This window comes from Liolophura sinensis, unplaced genomic scaffold (genome assembly GCF_032854445.1).
Source record: "Liolophura sinensis isolate JHLJ2023 unplaced genomic scaffold, CUHK_Ljap_v2 scaffold_23, whole genome shotgun sequence".
NCBI classification, from domain to species: Eukaryota; Metazoa; Mollusca; class Polyplacophora; order Chitonida; family Chitonidae; genus Liolophura; species Liolophura sinensis.
In genome coordinates this window covers 148,455-171,432 of record NW_027017962.1, presented here as the reverse complement: position 1 = coordinate 171,432, position 22,978 = coordinate 148,455, and the positions used below count along the sequence as shown (strand labels likewise).

The following is a 22,978-nucleotide window of genomic DNA, read 5'->3' as shown; positions in this document are numbered from 1 at the left end:
CACACGGGCTCTACCTGGTTTTCTCCTACCATAATGCTGGCCGCCGTCGTATAAATGAAATATTCTTGAGTACGGCGTAAAACACCAATCAACTATACAAATAAGTCATATAAGGCAGTGCCAAGGTCACCTGTGTTAGGGTCTGAGGTATGACTCGATTTGGGACTGAACAACAATAGTTTTACGTTTGTTCAGACCACTTTGTCTTCCACGAAAAAGGCGTACATCCTAAAGTTACTCGAAAGAAATTCCGTTGTGAACTTCCCAAAGGTCAGTGGTTTATATCCATTCCTTACATTGACGCCCCCGCCTCCCCTCCCATGGCACTTTACTAGTATATACTATTCTTGAGTATATCATTAAACAACAAGAAAATAAATGACCGTATAATTCAAATTAAATCAAAATACATGTAGTTATAGATCTATGCATGTATTAATATTTAAGAAAATGGAATTACATGCATCCGTATTGTCACAATATTCTACTAAGCCCCATGTATGTTAGATGTTATACCTTTAAGGCAAAGAAAACACCAAAACGAAGTGTACATCAGATGAAAGACCAATTAAAAGTGTACAAGAAAATATTCTGATTTCTTTTTTTCAGAATGTTTCCAATCGAGTAAAATGGATTTAATCAGATTTTACAGTGGTCTGTGGTGAAACGAAGGGTATCAGTGATGTTACAGCCATATTTGTGGGCTTGAAATAGCTCGTGTCAAGATCCATGCGACGAGCGTATTCACACATCTCTATATTTGTGGGCTTGAAATAGCTCGTGTCAAGATCCATGCGGCGAGCGTATTCACACATCTCTATATTTGTGGGCTTGAATTAGCTCGTGTCAAGATCCATGCGGCGAGCGTATTCACACATCTCTATATTTGTGGGCTTGAATTAGCTCGTGTCAAGATCCATGCGGCGAGCGTATTCACACATCTCTATATCTGTGCATTTTCAATAATGAAATGTCCGTGTGTTTTGTGGCAAAAATCTGATGTGACATCACCTGGCCCAACACTGTCAGAAAAGGCCACCGTAGAATCCAAAATTTCAAATGCATTTTATCAGTTTGAGAAAATTCTAAAACACTAAATCGAACTATTTTTGTGGACAGTGTTTAATGATCTTTCATTTGGCACATACTTCATATTAGTGTTTTCTTTGCCTTTAATCTTAATACCAGTCTTATGTTAAATGCCAGACTAAGGGACCTTTGTTCTGGTAAAGGTTAATTCCAGGTTTAAGTTGAAATATACCAAGAAACCTCAACATAACTTACTCGTCATTTATTCACGCCCATTCGCGAGAGTAAATAGTAATCTATTATAATGAAGTACTAATCTAAGGAAAGTGTTACAGGGAAGCCATTATCCATTCCAGACGAGAAAAAGTTTCATTGTAGTCCTCGATTAGTTTGCACGATGCGCGCCCTCTACTGGTTTATAAATGGGTCATGAGCTTATCTCTCACGGCTTTTATCTCACGTAACTGTAGTTCCTCTGGGAAGATCGTGAGATCGCTGCTCTGTGCAACCTTATCTTTGGACCTTGAGGCCATCCTCCACGGCTTTCATCACACGTAACACCAGTTCCTCCTGGAAGGGCAGGCCCACACATTGAACCCCGACCGGCATCCCTTCGGACCCCTGCATGGCCTGAGGGTCAGAAGATGGTTGGTTACTGAGAAGAATTCAGATTATGGATTTACTCGGTGGTGGGTTATTTTAAAAACAAAACAAGATGAAACATCGATTTACCACCAAAATGATGTAACAAATACAGACTGAAGCAAAGAAATCCACGGCAGCTGGATCAGGGATTAAACCGGATTGCGGCACAACTTAGGACTACAGCCACAACGTTACAAGCTCACTTTGTTAGTGCTAAAATCCGGGCTGTACAGTCATTATCCAACCCATATTAAGTCTATTATCTCCTGAATTTCCAGACTCAGCTGCAGTGGATAACTGAAGAAATTAGACAACATCAGAAACATACACATTTGCGTCAGTCCTTAGCCCCTAGCCTCGAGATGCAGACCAAGGAGAGTGACCTAATACAGACTTGACATCCAGGCTGGGCTCACGCAGGCTTAGTGTTCTATAGTGTTACTCTCTTGGTCCCTGGCCAGTACGGTCGTGGGACTGAATAAAGCTCTCTCTGATTCGACTGTACCTTTGAATGACGAGCTTTGCCAGGTGGCGAAGGACGGTGTTTTATCATCTGATTTCCATCACCTGACCAGCCATGTTTGAACAGAATACGTCCATCAGCATCAATGAAATGAATATATCAATAAATGAGATGCAAACGGCTGTACTGACCCGTTTCATCACCCTCTGCCCGTCACAGTCCGCAGGGTACTCTTGCAATCTTGTAATGTCCTCACGGTTCACAGTGGTGACGGGCACCACACCCGCCGGGAAATTCAGCACGTTGTACAAGAACGTGTAACTGTAAATCACTGTGAAATCCAACGATAAAGGAACAAATGAAGTGGTCGGAGATACCATGCTTTTGTTATAATGTCGTATATCCCTCTACCATGTATCTGGAGTAAATGGTGTAAATTACAGATATGATAAATATACAGTGCAACAAAAGTAAGTTTCCCCCAAAACGTTGGAGGGTGGGGATCTTACTTTTGTTGCACTGTTTAAAAAATCATGTAGAAATGTAAAAAGACAACTTAGGCCTATGCAGTAATCACTCAGCAGGTCTCTCAAAAGTAAAGTCTACTCACCGGGAAATTAATTAAAGGGGCTACTACGTGTATACACTGAGTGACAAAACTACAGAACTGGAAGAATTGATTGCATAAATAATGTCTTGTGCCTAAGATATTACCATGTGCTCACGTCATATTACGATGGCGTCACCTACGTGACATCCTGCCAAAGATACCGTACATGTAACTGTATGTGCTTGGGATTTCGCCTCGTACTTGAAGACGAGAAGTCATTAGATATATGTACATATACTGTGTCTTCCTGCGGCAGAGACCATACCGCCAAAGCGTTGCCGCCTCTGAAGTATTTATTATTTATTTATTTGATTGATGTTATACGCCACACTTAAGAATATTTCACGCATATATAACGGTGGACTAAGTTATGGTGGGAGGAAACCGAGCAAAGCCCAGGGGGAAATTCACGACCATGCGCAGGTTGTCGACAGACCTTCCCACGAGCGAACGGATAGGAAGGCAGCGTGAGCAGGACTTCATAGGTCATAGCTCCAGGTTCATTGCACCGGGCTGGCCTGCTGGCCACGGAGGATGCGCCACTGAACTAAGCCATTATGCCGAAGACACCAGACATGAGATCCTATCCAGTCACATTATACAGACATTGCGCCAACCTGTCCAGTTTGCTTCCACTAACCTCTCGGTGCTGAGTGCAAAACCAGACAGCCACGAATGCCATTCTTAAAGTCTTTAGTATAACCCAACCCGGGTTTGTTCCCGGTTCTCCCGACTTTGAGGGGGACACTCTATCCATTAGGCCACCGAAGTGGTCAACATAAATGACACTTTGAGCATAAGAAGCCCGCCTGAAAACTAACAAACCATGCTTGGTGGGACTGGCACGTATACGCATTTCTATCAATGATTCTATTCAAATCTCTGGAATGAAACCCAACAAAATTTTGACCAGCCTACCTCCCAACCTGGTGGCTAAACCATCAGGCATTGCCACGCATGCGCACGGCGGACAGATCACTGCATCAAGGTTTTCTTCCTTCCACTCTTTTATAACCCGAAGTCGATATGTCTGGAGCAGAAAGGGAAATCTGAAAAGCTTTTATAAAGACCTTTACTTACGACATTCCACAAAGGATAGGGCTGTGTATCACCTTTAAATCCCAAGTTATCATTATTTTGTGCCACAGACTCAGATAACCGAAAACTTTAATGATGTCAAGTCTCTTCTGCGAAACAGACATCACTTACCTGCATTAGATAACCGCATGGTCATATGATGGCGTCTTCATCAAATTATACGACAAATTATTACATATACATGTATATGTCCCCTGCAACACTTCTTGTGATGTAGGCCTAAAGCCGCGGTTACACGGTGTTCTTACCGATTCGATATGTCAAATTCGACTAGTCCATTTCAAATAGAAAATTTCGCGCCATTGTATAGTGCTTGGTAAATCGCGTTGTCTGAACGCGGTCATTACAAGGTGCGCTTGTTGAGTCGATCCGTCAATGCGACTGTACAGCGCTTGGCAAACCGCATGGTCTGAACACGGCGGTTACACGGTGCGGTTACACGGTGCGCTTGCTGAGCAGATCCGTCAATACCATTGTACAGGCGCTTGGCAAATCACATGGTCTGAACACGGCGGTTACACGGTGCGGTTACACGGTGCGCTTGCCGAGCAGATCCGTCAATACCATTGTACAGGCGCTTGGTAAATCACGTGGTCTGAACACGGCGGTTACACGGTGCGGTTACACGGTGCGCTTGCCGAGCAGATCCGTCAATACCATTGTACAGGCGCTTGGTAAATCACATGGTCTGAACACGGCGGTTACACGGTGCGGTTACACGGTGCGCTTGCCGAGCAGATCCGTCAATACCATTGTACAGGCGCTTGGTAAATCACATGGTCTGAACACGGCGGTTACACGGTGCGGTTACACGGTGCGCTTGCCGAGCAGATCCGTCAATACCATTGTACAGGCGCTTGGTAAATCACATGGTCTGAACACGGCGGTTACACGGTGCGGTTACACGGTGCGGTTACACGGTGCGCTTGCCGAGCAGATCCGTCAATACCATTGTACAGGCGCTTGGTAAATCACATGGTCTGAACACGGCGGTTACACGGTGCGGTTACATGGTGCGCTTGCCGAGCAGATCCGTCAATACCATTGTACAGGCGCTTGGTAAATCACATGGTCTGAACACGGCGGTTACACGGTGCGGTTACACGGTGCGCTTGCCGAGCAGATCCGTCAATACCATTGTACAGGCGCTTGGTAAATCACATGGTCTGAACACGGCGGTTACACGGTGCGGTTACACGGTCCGCTTGCCGAGCAGATCCGTCAATACCATTGTACAGGCGCTTGGTAAATCACATGGTCTGAACGCGGCTTGTCCCATTCTCATCCCATTTGTCGAACTGAATTCGACTAGTCCATAGGACAAATCGTGTCATATCGAGTGAGCGGCGCTTGATGAGGACTCATTCAGCACTTCTCATTAAGGAAATGATAGGAACTATAGCCTGTCTGCATCAATTCACGCCATTCTTGCCATCTTGATATATAAGTCATGTATACTGAGCTGACAGAAGAACATACCCGCGCCTGGCCTGTAAGAGTGCACCAGTCGGAGACAGAGCTGTGGAGAGACGAAAACACATTAGTAAAGTGAAAAGGGCGTGTAGAAAAAGTGTCAATCTATTTGTAATGACAACCTCGAGTCAACTCAAAAGGCTTACTGTGTACTGAACATTGCCCTAAACATTTTTAAAACGCCATAAAGAAAGTTACCGACATCAAAGCACCGGTGAGATTAAAACTCTTCATAATCTACACCTGTACCTACAGCAGCCAAACTGGGAAGTAAACCTGTTCAAACAGTTGCGGACGGCTAAACATTTAAACCCTTTCGCACGCAGAGTGTCATTACCATACACAACTATATTACAGCAATACAGATGAGAGATAATGAAGACAACAGCCGTAAAACTGTTATTTCACGTGACCTGCAAATATGCGGGAAATTGCGCTTTTCGATTTCGTGATCACGATGTTAGACTACGTCAGGTAACAAGTTTAGAATTTTTTAAATAAAACAAAGAGTTTCACTCATCATCACTTCCGCTGTTTCAACTAAAACTCATTTGCTCACTCATTGTATATCCGTACATCTGAATGTTTAGATTAAACCTAAGTTTCACCATGCCGTTTTAGCTGCAGAAATTTTTCAGATTAGGAAAGTGCGATTTTTTAGTTATATTTCCGGTTTGATGTCATACTTCCGGTTTTGCAAAAATTGCATGTTCGGAATCACTGTCCAAAACTGCATCATATGTACTATTTCCCACAGTAAAGAAGGTTTTGCCGTTTTCTTGACCGTTTGTTACATTTACCTAGTTTTGCACTATTTTCAAATTTCAGCGAAAGACTAATTTACATAAAAATCGAAAAACTACAAAATGTTGGAAAAGGCCATGGAGAAAACACATGCAGTATTTTGATGTCAGTAGATTCATTACCCTCGGATAGTTTTCGTTGAACTCCAAATATGGCCACCAATTTAAGAGACCGAATCAGCTCAAAAGTTACAGGGCACGTAACCCTTACCTTAAAACATACTGAAGTTTCATGAATTTCTGGCTGATCGTTTTCTCCAAAAACGTGACACAGTTTCGTCGAGAAAAATAATAATAATCCTAAAAACTCCTATAGGATTTCAAACCGAAAGGCTTGAAAACCTAATGAATATATAGATTTGCTGCCAGTTTACTGGTATTTATTTAACATTTCATGTGAGAACTTTTCAAATGGATCATCATAAAATGGGAAGCATTATTTTATTACGATTGTCTTACTTGTAAGCACATGTCGCCTGAAGAACTTTGCTCCTCCGCTTATCCTATAAAAAAGATTTAAAAATTTAAACAAATAAAAAGACAGTCTTATTTCCACACTGTGCAATTTTCAACGAAAAACCAAGGCATGTGCCATCACGTGTTTTGGACGCATATGGGATATACACTCTCTGCAATTTACAAAGTCCACCCCCCAAGGTCTCAATGCAGATGCCGTATCACCAAAGCTACATGACCAGCAAAAAGCCACTTACACTTATACTTTGAACAACAAAGCAATAACAATAAGCAACGTTTTGACTGAATGGCCTTTTCTTTTAGTTCATTACATAACGTTCGTATGTTTAACCATGATTAGATACATATACTCACACTAAAGCTTTCGAAAAAGCAGGCGATCCGTCTAAGCCATTTAGGCATCCACAGTTTCCAGACGGGAAACAGAAGGTCACGGCTCACCTCATCCCCTGTTCTGGCAATTAGAAATCGTAATGATTTCTGTGAAGTTCTCAATGGTTTACCAAGCCGTCTTTTTCACACAGGCTTACGTAAAACGTATTTAGCACACAATTAATAGCGGATAATAATATCTGTTATAACAATAACTGTCAATCGGTAATTGGTGGCCAATGTTGCAAAATTTATCAATATATAAGTCTGGAATTTTACAACTGTTCGCAAAGACTACTGTATCCTCATATTAAACTCACAATATAAGCTTCATAAATTCCGCTCCATCCCCTAAAATAGCACGTAGTCCCACGTCTTCTATGGCATACTTCACATCCGGCACTTGGAAGGGCACCAGCTGAAGCATGGAGATGTACAAGTCCATGAGGAAAACCAATCAGGGAACAGGGAAATCGGGGAACAGGGAAATCGGGGGAGGGTTATAGTGGGGAGGGTTATAGGACGGAAGGCGATAGAGCGGAGAGGGCGGGCAGAGCGCTTGGGGAGTGAGTTCTGGTTTGGCGGTGGATATGGTGATCAGGTGGAGATGGCGATTTGGTGGAGAGGGCGATCAAGTGGAGAGGACGATCAGGTTGAGATGGCCAACGGGTGAAGGCCATCAGGTGGAAAGGGCGATCAGGTGTAGAGGGCGAGGAGGTGGAGACGGCGATTGAGCGGAGAGAGCGATCAAGTGGAGAGAGTGATCAGGTAGAGAGGGCAATCAGGTGGACAGGGCGATCAGGTGGAGGGGGCAACCAGGTGAAGAGGATTATCAGGTGGAGAGGGCCATCAGGTCGAGCGGGCCATCAGGTGGTGAAGGCGATCGGTTTTTACAGGTCGATCAGGCGGAAGTGGCGATGAGGTGGAGAGGGCGAGCAGGTAGAGAGGGCGATCAGGTGTTTTGGGGGGCAGAAGGTGGTCGGGAGGTGATCGGGGGACAAGGTAACCGTGGACAGGGAGATCGGGGCACAAGATGATCGGGGGACATGGTGATTGAGAAGATGTTGATCGGGGAAAAGGCTGTTCGAGGGACAGGGGAGACGGGGAATGAGGGCGATCAGGGGGATGAGGGCGATCAGGGGAATGAGGGCGATCAGAGGAATAAGGGCGATCAAGGGAATGAGGGCGATCAGGGGGATGAGGGCGATCAGGGGGATGAGGGCGATCAGGGGAACGAGGGCGATCAGGGGAATGAGGGCGATCAGGGGAATGAGGGCGATCAGGAGAATGAGGGCGATCAGGGGTATGAGGGCGATCAGGGGAATGAGGGCGATCAGGGGAATGAGGGCGATCAGGAGAACGAGGGCGATCAGGAGAGAGGCTGATCTGAGAAGATCGGCAAATTTGATTTGTCATTAATATGCTTCAGACTTGAGATCAGGACTTACATTTGGACGCCATGCCATACATGTACACTTACATCTGGACGCCATGCCATACATGTACACTTACATCTGGACGCCATGCCATACATGTACACTTACATCTGGACGACATGCAATACATGTACACTTACATTTGGACACCATGCCATACATGTGCACTTACATCTGGACGGCATGCCATACATGTACACATACATCTGGACGACATGCCATACATGTACACTTACAACTGGACGCCATGTCATACATGTACACTTACATCTGGACGCCATGCCATACATGTACACTTACATCTGGACGACATGCCATACATGTACACTTACATCTGGACGCCATGCCATACATGTACACTTACATCTGGACGCCATGCCATACATGTATACTTACATCTGGACGCCATGCCATACATGTACACTTTCATCTGGACGCCACACCATGCATGTACACATACATCTGGACGCCATGCCATACATGTACACTTACATCTGGACGCCATACCATACACGTACACTTACATCTGGACGCCATGCCATACATGTACACTTACATCTGGACGACATGCCATACATGTACATGTACATACCGTGTGACCTTGTTTCTCCAGGACCTCTCTGACCAGATCGATTGCCCGATGATACGCTGGAATACACGGCACATAACCATCGTCTTTATAATACCCAATTCGTAATGGCTTGTGTGTGGTGTAAATCTGGGACAAATGTACAAAAGTTTTCTAGTTTCATACAATCTGAGAAACATGGCTTTATTTATTTATTTATTTATTTATTTATTTGATTGGAGTTTGACCCCGTACTCAAGAATATTTCACTTATACCACGGTGACCAGCATTATGGTGGGAGGAAACCGGGCAGAACCCACGATGATCCGCAGTTTCCTGCAAAAAAACCTTCCCACTTACGCCGGAAAGTAAGCCAGCATGAACTGGACTTGAACTCACAGCGATCACATTGGTAAGAGGCTCCTGGGTCATTACTCTGCGCTGGCGTGCTAACACCTTGGCTTCAATCACTGACGGTACAACATTATGAATGTATACATCATATACAAAACAGTGGGACAAAATGGTTGTATGTGTTATATACAAATAACTGTACCACAATAGGGGTGAATATGTTATATACAACACAACAGTACAACAATATGGGTGAATATTTTATATACAACACAACTGTAAAACAATAAAGTTCGTTGATGGTCATATGTCTTCAGCCAGTATGGTGCGTATATCTGCGCCACATATATATGTGGTAAGGTTCATCAGTAACTTGTTGAAGGTCGATGGTTTATGTTCCTATGCACATAAATGAACATTCTTGAGTATAGGGTTGCACAACCATCATACAAACATGAGTTATGTCATCGCAGATACACAACCCCGATAACAACACCGTGTGTCTCCGCACCGTGTCACTAAAACTAACCGGATCACAACACCGTGTCTCGGCACCGTATCACTAAAATTAACCGGATCACAACACCGTGTCTTGGCACCGTATCCTTAAAGCTAACCGGATGACAGCATCGTGTCTCGGCACCGTATCCACTAAAACTAACCGGATTACACCACCATGTCTCGGCACCTTGTCACTAAAACTAACCGGATCACACCACCGTATCTCGGCACCGTGTCACTAAAACTAACCGGATCAAGGAAATTTCATTTCGGCGGTTTATCCAATCTAAATTACGTCACTATTTTGACAGTGTCTGGCATCATCTTAACTGAAGAAAGCAAGGCCTAATCTAAGTGTTTTGTTTTTGTTTAAAGGGACAATTTGGAAGGTTGAGAGGCCTGCTTGTGGGTGAACAAGGAAAAAGGCAAATACCTGTCAACACTAGGAAAGACCTCATGTAATCAAACTGGATATTTTGTAACCGCGGGTAAATACTTTCGGTTGTGACTTTCCGCTCACCTCTTCTCTGAACGGCATGGGTGGGGTAGTAGGGTCTATTGTCCACAAGTCTGGGACAAGGACGGCCCTCATAAAGGCAACCAGTGAGGTGACATCTCGAGCCATCGGGCCCGTGGTCGGGGCAACTACAAGGTTGAAAATTATAACAAGTTAACGGTTTTGTGCAGCATAGAACAGCTCTACACAAGTAATGAACACTGGAAGTGAGATTCGAACAGAATAAATGGACTACCGGTTTTGTTGCTTAGTCAGTTTGTACAACTTAACATAAACAGCCAACAATGCCGTAACAGAACACAAAATTGTCGAAATACTCCAAAGCGTTCAAGCTCTTACCTATTGTTTGCATGATAGGAAAGTATCCCAAATAGCTGAAAGAGAAAAACAACACGCATAACAAGTACAGGACGTGAAATTCAAAAAGTGAGTGTACAAAGATACTTACTAGCGTGCTTTCAAGATTCAGATGTCTATTTCAATTCCTTCTCAAACACTACAAATAGTTTGCTGTAACATTTGTGCATCGGGCTGATTATAACCGCACATATACGTATGTTACACCATCCATACCTAAAGCGCTCATGCGTGGGTTTCAGAGCACAGGTGCCACAGAAAGCCGCCGGTACCCGGACACTTCCTCCCATGTCAGTACCTATACCAAGAATAGATCCGTGGCCTCCAATCAAAGCTCCTTCTCCACCGGATGAACCCCCGGGGGTCCTAGCGGGGTTATGGGGATTACCCGTGTATCCGAAGAGGGGATTAACGCAGGCAAACCTGAAAAGATGAAAATAAGATATGTGTTGAGGGCCGAGGGGAAGGTGTATTACGGTAACTGATATGGTGCACTACTGTAACTGATACGATGTACTAATGTAACTAATACGTTGTACTCCTGTAACTGATACGATGCACTACTTTAACTGATACGGTGTGCTACTGTAACTGATACAATGCACTACTGTCATTGATACAGTGTACTAATGTAACTGATACGTTGTACTACTGTAAGTGATACGTTGTATTACTGTAACTGATACAGTGTACTACTGTAACTGATACAGTGTACTAATGTAACTGATACGTTGTACTACTGTAACTGATACGATGTACTACTTTAACTGATACGGTGTGCTACTGTAACTGATACAATGCACTACTGTCATTGATACAGTGTACTAATGTAACTGATATGGTGTACTACTGTAAACGATATAGACTAGCCAAATCCCAAATTAACTCACTGATTGTTTGATACAATGGCCGAATGCTTGTCAGAAAATGAAATAAGAGCCCTGCACTTCTGACTCAGGTAAGGACATGTTAATTGTCTGTTCCATCTGTGCCAAATGTGTGGTTTTCTAAGACCACTGCACTGATTTTGGTTCCTCAACCTCACTTCCCGTACTAACGACATTTGACTGTGAAGCGTTAACAATGACAAACTTAAAGCTTCTTTGGTTATGACCACAGTCTCATTAGGTACAACAGGTGACTTGGTGGACTTAGTGATGAAAAACGGAACACTCGTTTTAGTTCTGACCACGGTTCGTTTCCTTGCGGCAGACGTGTCTTCGGAACGTTAGTAATAACAAACGGGTCTCTCATGTTGGTTATCACCACAATCCCTTTACTTACGACAGATGTGTCAGGGGAGCGTTAGTAATGACAAACGGGTCTCTCGTGTTGGTTATCACCACATTCCCTTCACTTACGACAGATGTGTCAGGGGAGCGTTAGTAATGACAAACGGGTCTCTCGTGTTGGTTATCACCACATTCCCTTCACTTACGACAGATGTGTCAGGGGAGCGTTAGTAATGACAAACGGGTCTCTCGTGTTGGTTATCACCACATTCCCTTTACTTACGACAGATGTGTCAGGGGAGCGTTAGTAATGACAAACGGGTCTCTCGTGTTGGTTATCACCACATTCCCTTCACTTACGACAGATGTGTCAGGGGAGCGTTAGTAATGACAAACGGGTCTCTCGTGTTGGTTATCACCACATTCCCTTTACTTACGACAGATGTGTCAGGGGAGCGTTAGTAATGACAAACGGGTCTCTCGTGTTGGTTATCACTACATTCTCTTTACTGACGACAGATGTGTCAGAGGAGCGTTAGTAATGACAAACGGGTCTCTCGTGTTGGTTATCACTACATTCTCTTTACTGACGACAGATGTGTCAGAGGAGCGTTAGTAATGACAAACGGGTCTCTCGTGTTGGTTATCACTACATTCTCTTTACTTACGACAGATGTGTCAGACAAGCGTTAGTAATAACAAAGGGGTCTGTCGTGATGGTTATGACCACATTTCCTTTACTTACGACAAACGTGTCAGAGAAGCGTTAGTAATCATCAACAGGTTTCTCGTGTTGGTTATCACCACATTCCCTTTACTTACGACAGATGTGTCAGAGAAGCGTTAGTAATGACAAACGGATCTCTCATGTTGGTTATCACCACATTCCCTTTACTTACGACAGATGTGTCAGAGAAGCGTTAGTAATGACAAACGGATCTCTCATGTTGGTTATCACCACATTCCCTTTACTTACGACAGATGTGTCAGAGATTCGTTAGTAATGACAAACGGGTCTCTCGTGATGGTTATGACCACATTCCCTTTACTTACGACAAATGTGTCAGACAAGCGTTAGTAATGACAAACGGGTCTCTCGTGTTGGTTATCACCACATTCCCTTTACTTACGACAAATGTGTCAGACAAGCGTTAGTAATGACAAATGGATCTCTCGTGTTGGTTATCACCACATTCCCTTTACTTACGACAAATGTGTCAGACAAGCGTTAGTAATGACAAACGGGTCTCTCGTGTTGGTTATCACCACTTTCCCTTTACTTACGACAGATGTGTCAGGGGAGCGTTAGTAATGACAAATGGATCTCTCGTGTTGGTTATCACCACATTCCCTTTACTTACGACAAATGTTTCAGGGGAGCGTTAGTAATGACAAACGGGTCTCTCGTGTTGGTTATCACCACATTCCCTTTACTTACGACAGATGTTTCAGGGGAGCGTTAGTAATGACAAACGGGTCTCTCGTGTTGGTTATCACCACATTCCCTTTACTTACGACAAATGTTTCAGGGGAGCGTTAGTAATGACAAACGGGTCTCTCGTGTTGGTTATCACCACATTCCCTTTACTTACGACAGATGTGTCAGGGGAGCATTAGTAATGACAAACTTGTCTCTCGTGTTGGTTATCACCACATTCCCTTTACTTACGACAAATGTTTCAGAGAAGCGTTAGTAATCACAAACGGATCTCTCGTGTTGGTTATGATCACATCCCCTTTACTTACGACAGATGCATCTGTGGGGCGTTAGTAATCACAAACGGAACTGCTCCCTGTTTCTTCAAAACCTGTAACAGACGTGTTCTACATTGTCTGACAAAGTTCCCTGCCGTGCCTTACCTGTTTTACATTGTCTATGGAGACCTCGAAATATCAAGAAAAAGTACTTGGAGTGCCAAGTTTAGATAAATAGTTTTGAACAAGCTGTTACTGAAACTTTTACATTGAGATAAATGAATAAATAAGAATATAATAAATAGAATCTTCTAAAGACTGATAATCGTAAGTTAATGACTTGTCCCAAGGCGCAGGTATGCCTTATAAAAGAGAAATATTACAAATATGTTCCTCGCGTATGTGCAGTACCTGAATGAAGGAGGCATCCATCGGGTGAGCCATTCCCAGCAAATTGGCACAGCCACCTAAGGTGAAGTCGTACCCCTGAAGTAAACAAGCAATTACAACATTAGAACAGCTGAGTGGATAGTTTCCCAAGCACTGCAACCAGGACCATACTATACTAACTCAACAAAGACACAGTCCACTAATATAAACCTATGCCTTCGTACATTTATGTGCATCTATCGCAATTTTTTCTGTTTTACGTATTTTGAATCAATCGACCACAAACGATTGTTGAGAGAGTGTGTGACGTAGAGTCAAGCTGAGTCAGGGTGAGTCAAGCTGAGTCAGGGTGAGTCAAGCTGAGTCAGGGTGATTTGAAAAGTTCGCAAGCCTCATACCCTGTCTGTCCACATTCCTCTGTCAAGTAACCACCACCCCCCCTCCCTCCCCCAAAGATCACCGTTAGGTTATCCGTGACTGGTCGCTCTATCAAGTAATCCACCAAAGACCACTGCCAATGTAAACGTGACTGATTGCTCTATCAAGTAACCCACCACAGACCACTGCCAATGTACACGTGACTGATCGCTGTATAAAGTAACCCACCACAGACCACTGCCAATGTACACGTGACTGATCGCTCTATCAAGTAACCCACCACAGACCACTGTCAATGTACACATGACTGATCGCTCTATCACGTAACCCTCCAAAGACCACTGGCAATGTATCCGTGACTGACTGCTCTATCACGTAACCCTCCAAAGACCAATGGCAATGTATCCGTGACTGATTGCTCTATCAAGTAACCAGTCAAGTACTTTTTGATCACTGCCAATGTATCCGTGACTGATCGCTTAATCATGTGACCCAAAAAAGACCACTGTATTCGTGGCTCCATCAATTAACACACCAATGCACAATGACGGCAATAATGTTTTCAAAAACTGCCAAAGTTACTTAAAACTGTGACCGATAACGTTTACTCAACAGAAGTTTTTCTACCAAAATGAGAACAATTAGTTACCTTTATGGGTGTGTAGTCCTTTAGGCTGATTGGTATGCCGTGCAGAGGTCCCTGGTTAGAATTTCTTGCCCAGTCCTGTGCAATACACAAGTCAATATTACTGGCGAGGAACCATGAGTTTAACACTTGTCCATGTATGCTTATGGAAAAAAAAAACAAAAGAAACCAATTTCTCAGAATATTATACAGTTGACCATTAGTGCCGTTACCAATAGGCGACAAACGCAATATTTTACATTTTACTGAAACGCCTGACAAACTCACGCTGCCAAGCTTATGCGTAACTCACACTGCCAAACTTATACGTAACTCACGCTGCCAAACTTACACACAACTCACGCTGCCAAACTTACACATAAACCACGCTGCCAAACTTACACATAATTCACGCTGCAAAAATTACACATAACCAACGCTGCCACACTTATACGTAACTCACGATGCCAAACTTACACATAACTTACGCTGCCAAACTTAAACCTAACTCACGCTGCCAAGCTTATACGTAACTCACGCTGCCAAACTTACACATAACTCACGCTGCCAAACTTACACATAACTCACGCTGCCAAACTTATACGTAACTCACGCTGCCAAACTGATATGTAACTCACACTGCCAAACTTATACGTAATTCACGCTGCCAAACTTACACATAACTCACGCTGCCAAACTTAAACGTAACTCAAGCTGTCAAACTTAAACGTAACTCACGCTGCCAAACTTACACATAACTCACGCTGCCAAACTTACACGTAACTCATGCTGCCAAACTTATACGTAACTCAAGCTGTCAAACTTATAGTAACCCACGCTGCTAAACTTACACATAACCCACGCTGCCAAACTTACACATAACTCACGATGCCAAACTTACACATAGCTCACGCTGCCAAACTTACACATAACTCACGCTGCCAAACTTACACTGTCCTGTACATTGTTCAATCGATACAGTAGAGATATATTTGACTATAGGCCTACAAACAGGCTAGTGATCATTTTGTTATACTTACCTCTGCCTCAGCTATAGGCTCTATGATACAGTTCAGCTCTCTGTCGACTCTCAAAGCCTGTGTTACAAAACATTATTTCTATAACAGGACTTATGGGCAATTTAAAAAAATACGGATATAGTCCATTTAATTGTTGGTTAAGCAACACTCATGGTTAAAACAAAAAACTAAGAAAGTTTCGTAAAATCGGATTCAGGGCTAAGTTTCACGAAATCTTCTTTGCGTTATGTTCACGGAACTACCGCATCATTCCGTCATGATCTCGTTGGTTATCACCTTGTACCTACCGGAAAGAAGTTCGAGCCACGCAAAGCCAAGCCAAGCAAATTATTTATTCATTTGATTGGTGTTTTATGGAGCTGACAGCAAGATTGAAACCCTTAAACGAAAAAAGGTATAAACCACAAAAGAATTTTTTTCGATTTGTTTAAAATAGCGTTGATTAAACTTACTAAGTGGAGCTTGACATTATGACTTCATACCATATAATGGCTTCAGGGAAGATCTGCCAGCAGCCTGCGGATGGTCATGTGTTTCCCCCGGGCTCTGTCCGGTGTCCTCCCACCATAATGCTGGCCGCCGTCGTATATGTGAAATATTCTTGAGTACGGCGTAAATAAACAAATAAATAAATAAAGGCTTCAATGAGTAGACAATGTTCTTCTAACATACACAGCAGCTGCGCCATAAACCTATGGCATCAACACAATCATTTTTGTTGTTACTTTCAGAACGTTAATGTGGAAGTGGAAGCGCTCATCTTGAGAGCATTGATGATCAGCCAGGTGTCAGCATAATGTCCCTGCTTGCGGCACCGTATCTGGTCATGACGTCCCTGTGGAGAGGTAGTACTGACACCGGCCTGCTATAAGGGGACAAGTGCCGCCATGGTAGGTCGTAATAAGGTCGAATTCCATTTAAAGCTGCAAATAAACTGTGTAAAAAAACACGGCCCTTCACGTCACCCAGAATTCAACATTGGTTCCTTTGAACTGCCTTACTGTGTCTGTATATTAAATGTTATGACAATACAGAATTTAGAGTAATCAGTAATTCTAGATCAGTGACATATATTATATATTGCAATCAACATCGCTGCATATTTTTTACCTAATTTTGCTTAAGCCATGGAGCCACTATTTTAACATTTAGAATAAAACCCTAACTGAGGTAAATTGACAAGAGGCCGTATTTCACCGGTTACTTGTGACCATTTGCCAGTTATCACACTGTCCTCGCTGGTCTGTTTTTAATCTCTATCCTGTTACCTGCGAACAATTTGTAAACTACCACACTCACCGGTGCTCTGGTTTTTAGTCTTTTATTTTAAGTAGTAAATGTATTTGTGTCTGTGTGTAAGTTCGCTGTGTAACACATGCCAGCCTCGGATTTATTGTACTGTTATGGTTTACCTATTTTGTGTATTATTTGACAATATCGTAATTACCCTCTTCTTCAAAACGCAAATTTGCTTTCTTCTACATGTATATACCTTTTGCTGATAGGCACGAAGCACAGTTACTGCGTCCAAAGCTCCATCCTGGAGTCGTTGTTGAAGGTCGGTGAAGTCCAGCTCGGTGATGTTTTCATCTATTCCCTCAGATCTCTGGAAAATGTTTCATGTATATTACTGTACATGTTTATTTTACCGACTAACATAAAATGTTTAACACAACGTTCTGATGTGAACGTATGACTTAAATCTTGCCTTGTGCCATAAATCACGGCGGACAGTTTGGTTGATGGACAAATGCGGAGTGCCTGGGGGAAATGATTGGCCTTGCGTAAGTAACTAGAGCATATTCTCATCTGTGACGTACTTTATATTGATAGATGGAAAGTACTGTCCACCAGACTTGATGCTAAACCCGAGACAGTCCCATCGACCGCTTCTTACCCCAAGACCCCGAGAACAAGGTGAACCAGGGGGAGGTTGCATCCGTCCAAGAATGGAATTGAACTCACGTCTCGGAGGTCGAAGATATTGAAAGGTAAGGAACTTAACCATTCAGCCGCGACCGTCTCCCTGATTTATACATTGACAAATTGCAGACTATTGCATTCATTGGATTGTTCTTTCGCGTCATTTTGCGGCCAGATGTTCATGAGTGCAGCAGACATGAGCACCCCGAGCATACCGTCGCCCTCGGACAGGGAGGCAACCTGACAAAACCTCCTAACTTAACGCCGCAGTCAAATCGGGGCTGGAGGTAAGCGGCAGCAAAAGTACAAATTTAAGAGGCATCCGAAAAGTTCCCGGATTAGCCTGTACCAATACAAACCTCTATTATGGTAAGTTACTTAACACTAATTAGTATGGGCTAGGAAATTATCATTCAACTTAATACAGCTGACTGTCAACTCACTGGTCTTACCTCAACACCCTGACTACCTACCTACCTGTCAACTCACTGGTCTTACCTCGACACCCTGATTACCTGCCTACTTGTCAACTCACTGGTCTTACCTCGACACCCTGATTACCTGCCTACTTGTCAACTCACTGGTCTTACCTCAACACCCTGACTACCTACCTACCTGTCAACTCACTGGTCTTACCTCGACACCCTGATTACCTGCCTACTTGTCAACTCACTGGTCTTACCTCGACACCCTGATTACCTGCCTACTTGTCAACTCACTGGTCTTACCTCAACACCCTGACTACCTACCTACCTGTCAACTCACTGGTCTTACCTCGACACCCTGATTACCTGCCTACTTGTCAACTCACTGGTCTTACCCCAGCACCCTGATTACCTACCTACTTGTCAACTCACTGGCCTTACCCCAACACCCTGATTACCTACCTACCTGTCAACTCACTGGTCTTACCTCGACACCCTGATTACCTACCTACTGGTCAACTCACTGGTCATACCTCAACATCCTGATTACCTACCTACTTGTCAACTCACTGGTCTTACCTCGACACCCTGATTACCTACCTACTTACTGGCCTTACCTCAATATCTTCAAGGTGAAGCTGCAGACGTTTCTTTGAAGCAGAACAATCTTTCCTCTTTTTGTTGACTTTTATCAATCGGTTTCGTTGTCGTATGATGACATAAACTCCGTATGTTGTTGCCAAGGTAACAGACAACACTGCTGCTGCGTTTGCTAACCTTTTAAGTGACAGTGTCATCGACGGACATTCCGAGCTGACAATATATGGTCTCATTTCGCCTGAAAAAAAAAAGATATCTCTGAATCAGTCATGCAGTCATCTAACTGGTGTTCAAGGACACAGAAGTAAATGTACTGTATGAATACTCTTTAAATGGAGAAAAGAAGGATAGGTCAAAGTCAATCTCCCTAACATTACATCTAACATACCCTTTCCTACACTGACCTAATACTGCTGTATACAAAGATCTAGAGAAAGCCCCATATGCGTTCTCAGAACCGCTCTTTTGTCCAATACAATTGCTTCCTTGTTTTCATTCGGCTATCCCACTGATTTATGAACTGAAACAACTTTTCAAATATGGACTTTCATTATTTTAAACATATCGTGTTGGGGATTGGCTGGTGTCAGAATATTGTGACTGGGTGTATGGGATGTCGTGTCTGGTGTCAGAATATTGTGACTGGGTGTATGGGATGTCGTGCCTGGTGCTAGAATACTGTGACTGGGTGTTTGATACGTAGTGTCTGGTGTCAGAATATTGTGACTGGGTGTTTGATACGTCGTGTCTGGTGTCAGAATATTGTGACTGGGCGTATGCGATGATTTGTCTGTTGTCGGACTATTGTGACTAGGTCTATCGGATGTCGTGTCATATATTCGAACAAGCAAACACTGGTGTATGTATAAAGACACAGGTGTGTGGAGATTACGCTGCCCAGGATTGTGTACGCTTGTGACATGTACAAGTATGCCAGGCTATCACATATATGCCAGCCGGGCGTGGAGCAGGCCTATCAACACCCCTTGGGGCAGTAAAGATTCGCTACGGTGACATAACGGGCCTACGCATGTGGCCACAGACCCCCATGGGTTTTCCATAAGCGACAATGTTAGCGTTTAGCGCTGTATCTCAGTGCCGGCAGCTCAGAGGGGTGCCTAGCAACGCCAAGGGGACGTCACTCCTAAAACGTACACCAAAAACGGCAGGCTGGCTGCAAAAAAAGACTTTACACCCTAAAATACACAGAGTTACATTCGTCCCTACCGAAAAACGGAAGATGTAATGGGGGTCTGTGTCCATGTATGTACGTACATGTAGCCGAGCTAAAGTGGGTCACTGCCATGTTCAAGACTGCCTACCAGGGAGCGCTGCATACATGTACATAGCACGTGTTCCTGCCTAATGCCCGATCTTGTCCTTCGTTTGGCCGTATCGTACTACTTACATGTACGGTACCACAAGGCAGCCAGCGACGTGGATAAACTTCTTATGTTGGCTTACGTCGGTAGAGCAGGTTGTTAATAAGAGCATATGCCGCACGTGTGTTACGTGTACGGCTCAATCCACGCTCAACACAGCTGGGGTCCGGATATCGGCTGTGAGCGCAAGGTCGGTGCAGCCAAGTAGGGAGACACCGTTACTGTCAGCTTTCTGTTTGTGCATACCTGTGTACTGTGCAATGTGCACTCGGTAGGTACACGGTCGGCGTTTTATCCTGATTCCTATACAATGTACATGGAGGCCTACTACCCCTGAGGCTGTCAGTATATATATACAGGTCTCAGCTTCATTATTTTTTTTCAGAAATTATGTCATCGTTGACCTTGCTCGGAACTCGGTGAATGGTGAGTTAGGGGAATATAAACATTATCAACAGGATTTAACCGAGCTAATCTCAATAGTCACAGACGAGTTGGATCGGAATAACGCACATGTATTGTACATTTCTCTAACCTCTCAGATTACAGAGTTCCCCTATAGGATTGCTCTTGTACAAATGTCAAGACACTACATCCCTCCTTGTTTTCAAAATAAAATCAAAAATTAATATATCAGCTGTGTTACTCTGTTACACTTCTATAGCATGATAATCAAATGACAAAATTATGTCTGTTTTAGAACTTTAAAATGAATACTGACATTTGCAAAACTTATGTCAATAATATGACCAGTTATTTGCGAACATTTAACCTAAAATTTATGTTTATATGTGCTTTGCACATGACCTACAGTCGTCATGTCAGTTTCTTAAAATTATTAATCAACACATAAATTTCTGGCGCGCACAGGTTTACAGCTTGGCTGTGACAGTTGAGTATCTGATTCAAGCTCTCCAACGGATTCGTTATTAGATAAAACCGCTTCTGATTTGCTGACTTATGGCGGGTTACAAATATGTGGTGCGCACAGGTCTACAGCTTAGCTGTGATAGTTGAGCATCTGATTCAGGCTCTCCATCTGATGTGTTATCAGATAAAACTGCTTCTAGTATGCTGACTTATGGCGGGTTACAAATATCTGGTGCGCACAGGTCTACAGATTAACTGTGACAGTAGAACATCTGATTCAGGCTCTCCATCGGATGCGTTGTCAGATATAAATGCTTCTGGTTTGCTGACTGAAGGAGGATTGCCATGATACTTCCTCACAAAACTGGAATTTCAACAAAAAGTCGCGCCTTCTGTTCACTGAAAAATCAACTGGTTTCCGTCCTTCCTTTTTACAGTGTACGGGACATCCTCATACTGTGTCGAAGGGTTGTTCTGGCGCTGCTTTCGTAACAGCACTGTGTCTCCCACCTGTATTACGTCTGTTATCAAGGTAATCTTTACCACTCGCTGTCAACATCTCGTACACCAAAATCAGTTACTAGTTCGTCATTTCTCAATTCTGGTAGCTTAGTTCTCAGCTCGCGACCAAAAAGTAACTTGGACGGACCAACATCTGTTGTCGAATGTGGTGTTGTATGGCAGGCGAAAAGAAATTTCTTAAGTTGCTTTCGCCAGTTTCCACCTTCGGCTTGAGCGATTCTTAATGCTTTTAGCAATGTTCGGTTCTGGTGCTCATTCTCTCCATTTAGCCTGAGGCCATAGGGGCGTGATTTTACGATGAACTATTCCGTTTACCCTTAAAAGTTTTCATATTTCTCAGACACAAACTACGGTTCATTGTCACTGGATATGGTTGCATGAACTCCACATATGACAAACATCTTCTCTGAATGGTCTATCACATTTGCTGAAGAAGTCAATTTCAATATGGCTATGTCATAGTAACGTGTGTGTAATAATCTACCAGTACCAAGATATGGTCACCTGATGGTAACGGGTCCATCAAATCAACAGCTAAATCTTCCCGCGGAGCAGATGGTAAAATGGTTCTCTGCATTGGTTCTGGCGGTGGTGCCTGGCTCACAAGTTGACATGAGTGACACTGTTTACAAAATGTCCCTGCAACTCTATCCATACCGGGCCACCATACTTAAATACTCAGGAGGATTTTTGTCTTGAAAATGCCTTGATGGTCAATGACGAATCACCGGACGTCTTAACTTACGAGGAATAACTAGTCGTATTCCCCTTACAACAAGTTTTCCTAACACGGTCAGTTCATGTTCAGTATGATCGCTTTATACTTGCTGACATCCAATCCCATGTCAGCACTTACTGTCGCAACTCACATATCTCGGTGTATCTCGCTGATTCACGTTCGACATCAGGGGCGTTCGGTGCAACAGAAACTTCTCCAACAAATCGTAGTACTACTCAGCCACATTCCTGCCAATGTCAGCTTACCAATCGGCGGTAACCTAGACATCGCGTCTGCTATCGTTCCAGGTCGGTATTTTACGGTGAACGAGTATTGCTGAAGACGTAGAAGCCAGCATTCTACTCTGGCTGATGGTTTGGATTGCTCCGAATATATCACTTCCTGGTCGTGTGGTTTGTGATTAAGTCAAAATCAGACACGTATATACACAAGTGAAACCTCTCACAGGCCCAT

The 22,978-nt window shown here is 43.5% G+C and overlaps 1 protein-coding gene across 2 annotated transcripts; it reads right to left on the bottom strand.

The window, feature by feature from the left end:
* Window positions 1-472: 472 nt before the first annotated feature.
* LOC135481332 (fatty-acid amide hydrolase 1-like) lies at window positions 473-21,328 on the bottom strand. Of its 2 annotated transcripts, XM_064761169.1 has the most exons (18): window positions 20,421-21,328; window positions 19,030-19,250; window positions 17,557-17,670; window positions 16,065-16,121; window positions 15,049-15,123; window positions 14,043-14,117; window positions 13,683-13,744; window positions 10,921-11,127; window positions 10,687-10,721; window positions 10,351-10,475; window positions 8,999-9,124; window positions 7,291-7,388; window positions 6,953-7,052; window positions 6,581-6,624; window positions 5,325-5,364; window positions 3,666-3,777; window positions 2,329-2,468; window positions 473-1,659 (listed from the first exon to the last, which is right to left on the bottom strand). In XM_064761169.1, the coding sequence occupies exons 2-18, from the start codon at window positions 19,243-19,245 to the stop codon at window positions 1,540-1,542; spliced, it is 1,746 nt and encodes a 581-aa protein (XP_064617239.1). In that variant the 5' UTR covers window positions 19,246-19,250; window positions 20,421-21,328; the 3' UTR covers window positions 473-1,539. The 2 variants fall into 2 exon arrangements, with proteins under 2 accessions (XP_064617239.1, XP_064617240.1); XM_064761170.1 differs by lacking the exon at window positions 20,421-21,328 and having other exon boundaries at window positions 19,030-19,311.
* Between the last annotated feature and the right edge of the window lie 1,650 nt (window positions 21,329-22,978).

Coding starts and splice junctions, on each gene's coding strand:
- LOC135481332 (XM_064761169.1), bottom strand. CDS start 19,245: ATGAGACCATATATTGTCAGCTCGGAATGTCCGTCGATGACACTGTCA. Junction 5,365..6,580: donor CAGGCGACATGTGCTTACAA/GTAAGACAATCG, acceptor GTCTCTCCACAG/CTCTGTCTCCGACTGGTGCA. Junction 2,469..3,665: donor TTTAGCCACCAGGTTGGGAG/GTAGGCTGGTCA, acceptor TGGATTTCACAG/TGATTTACAGTTACACGTTC.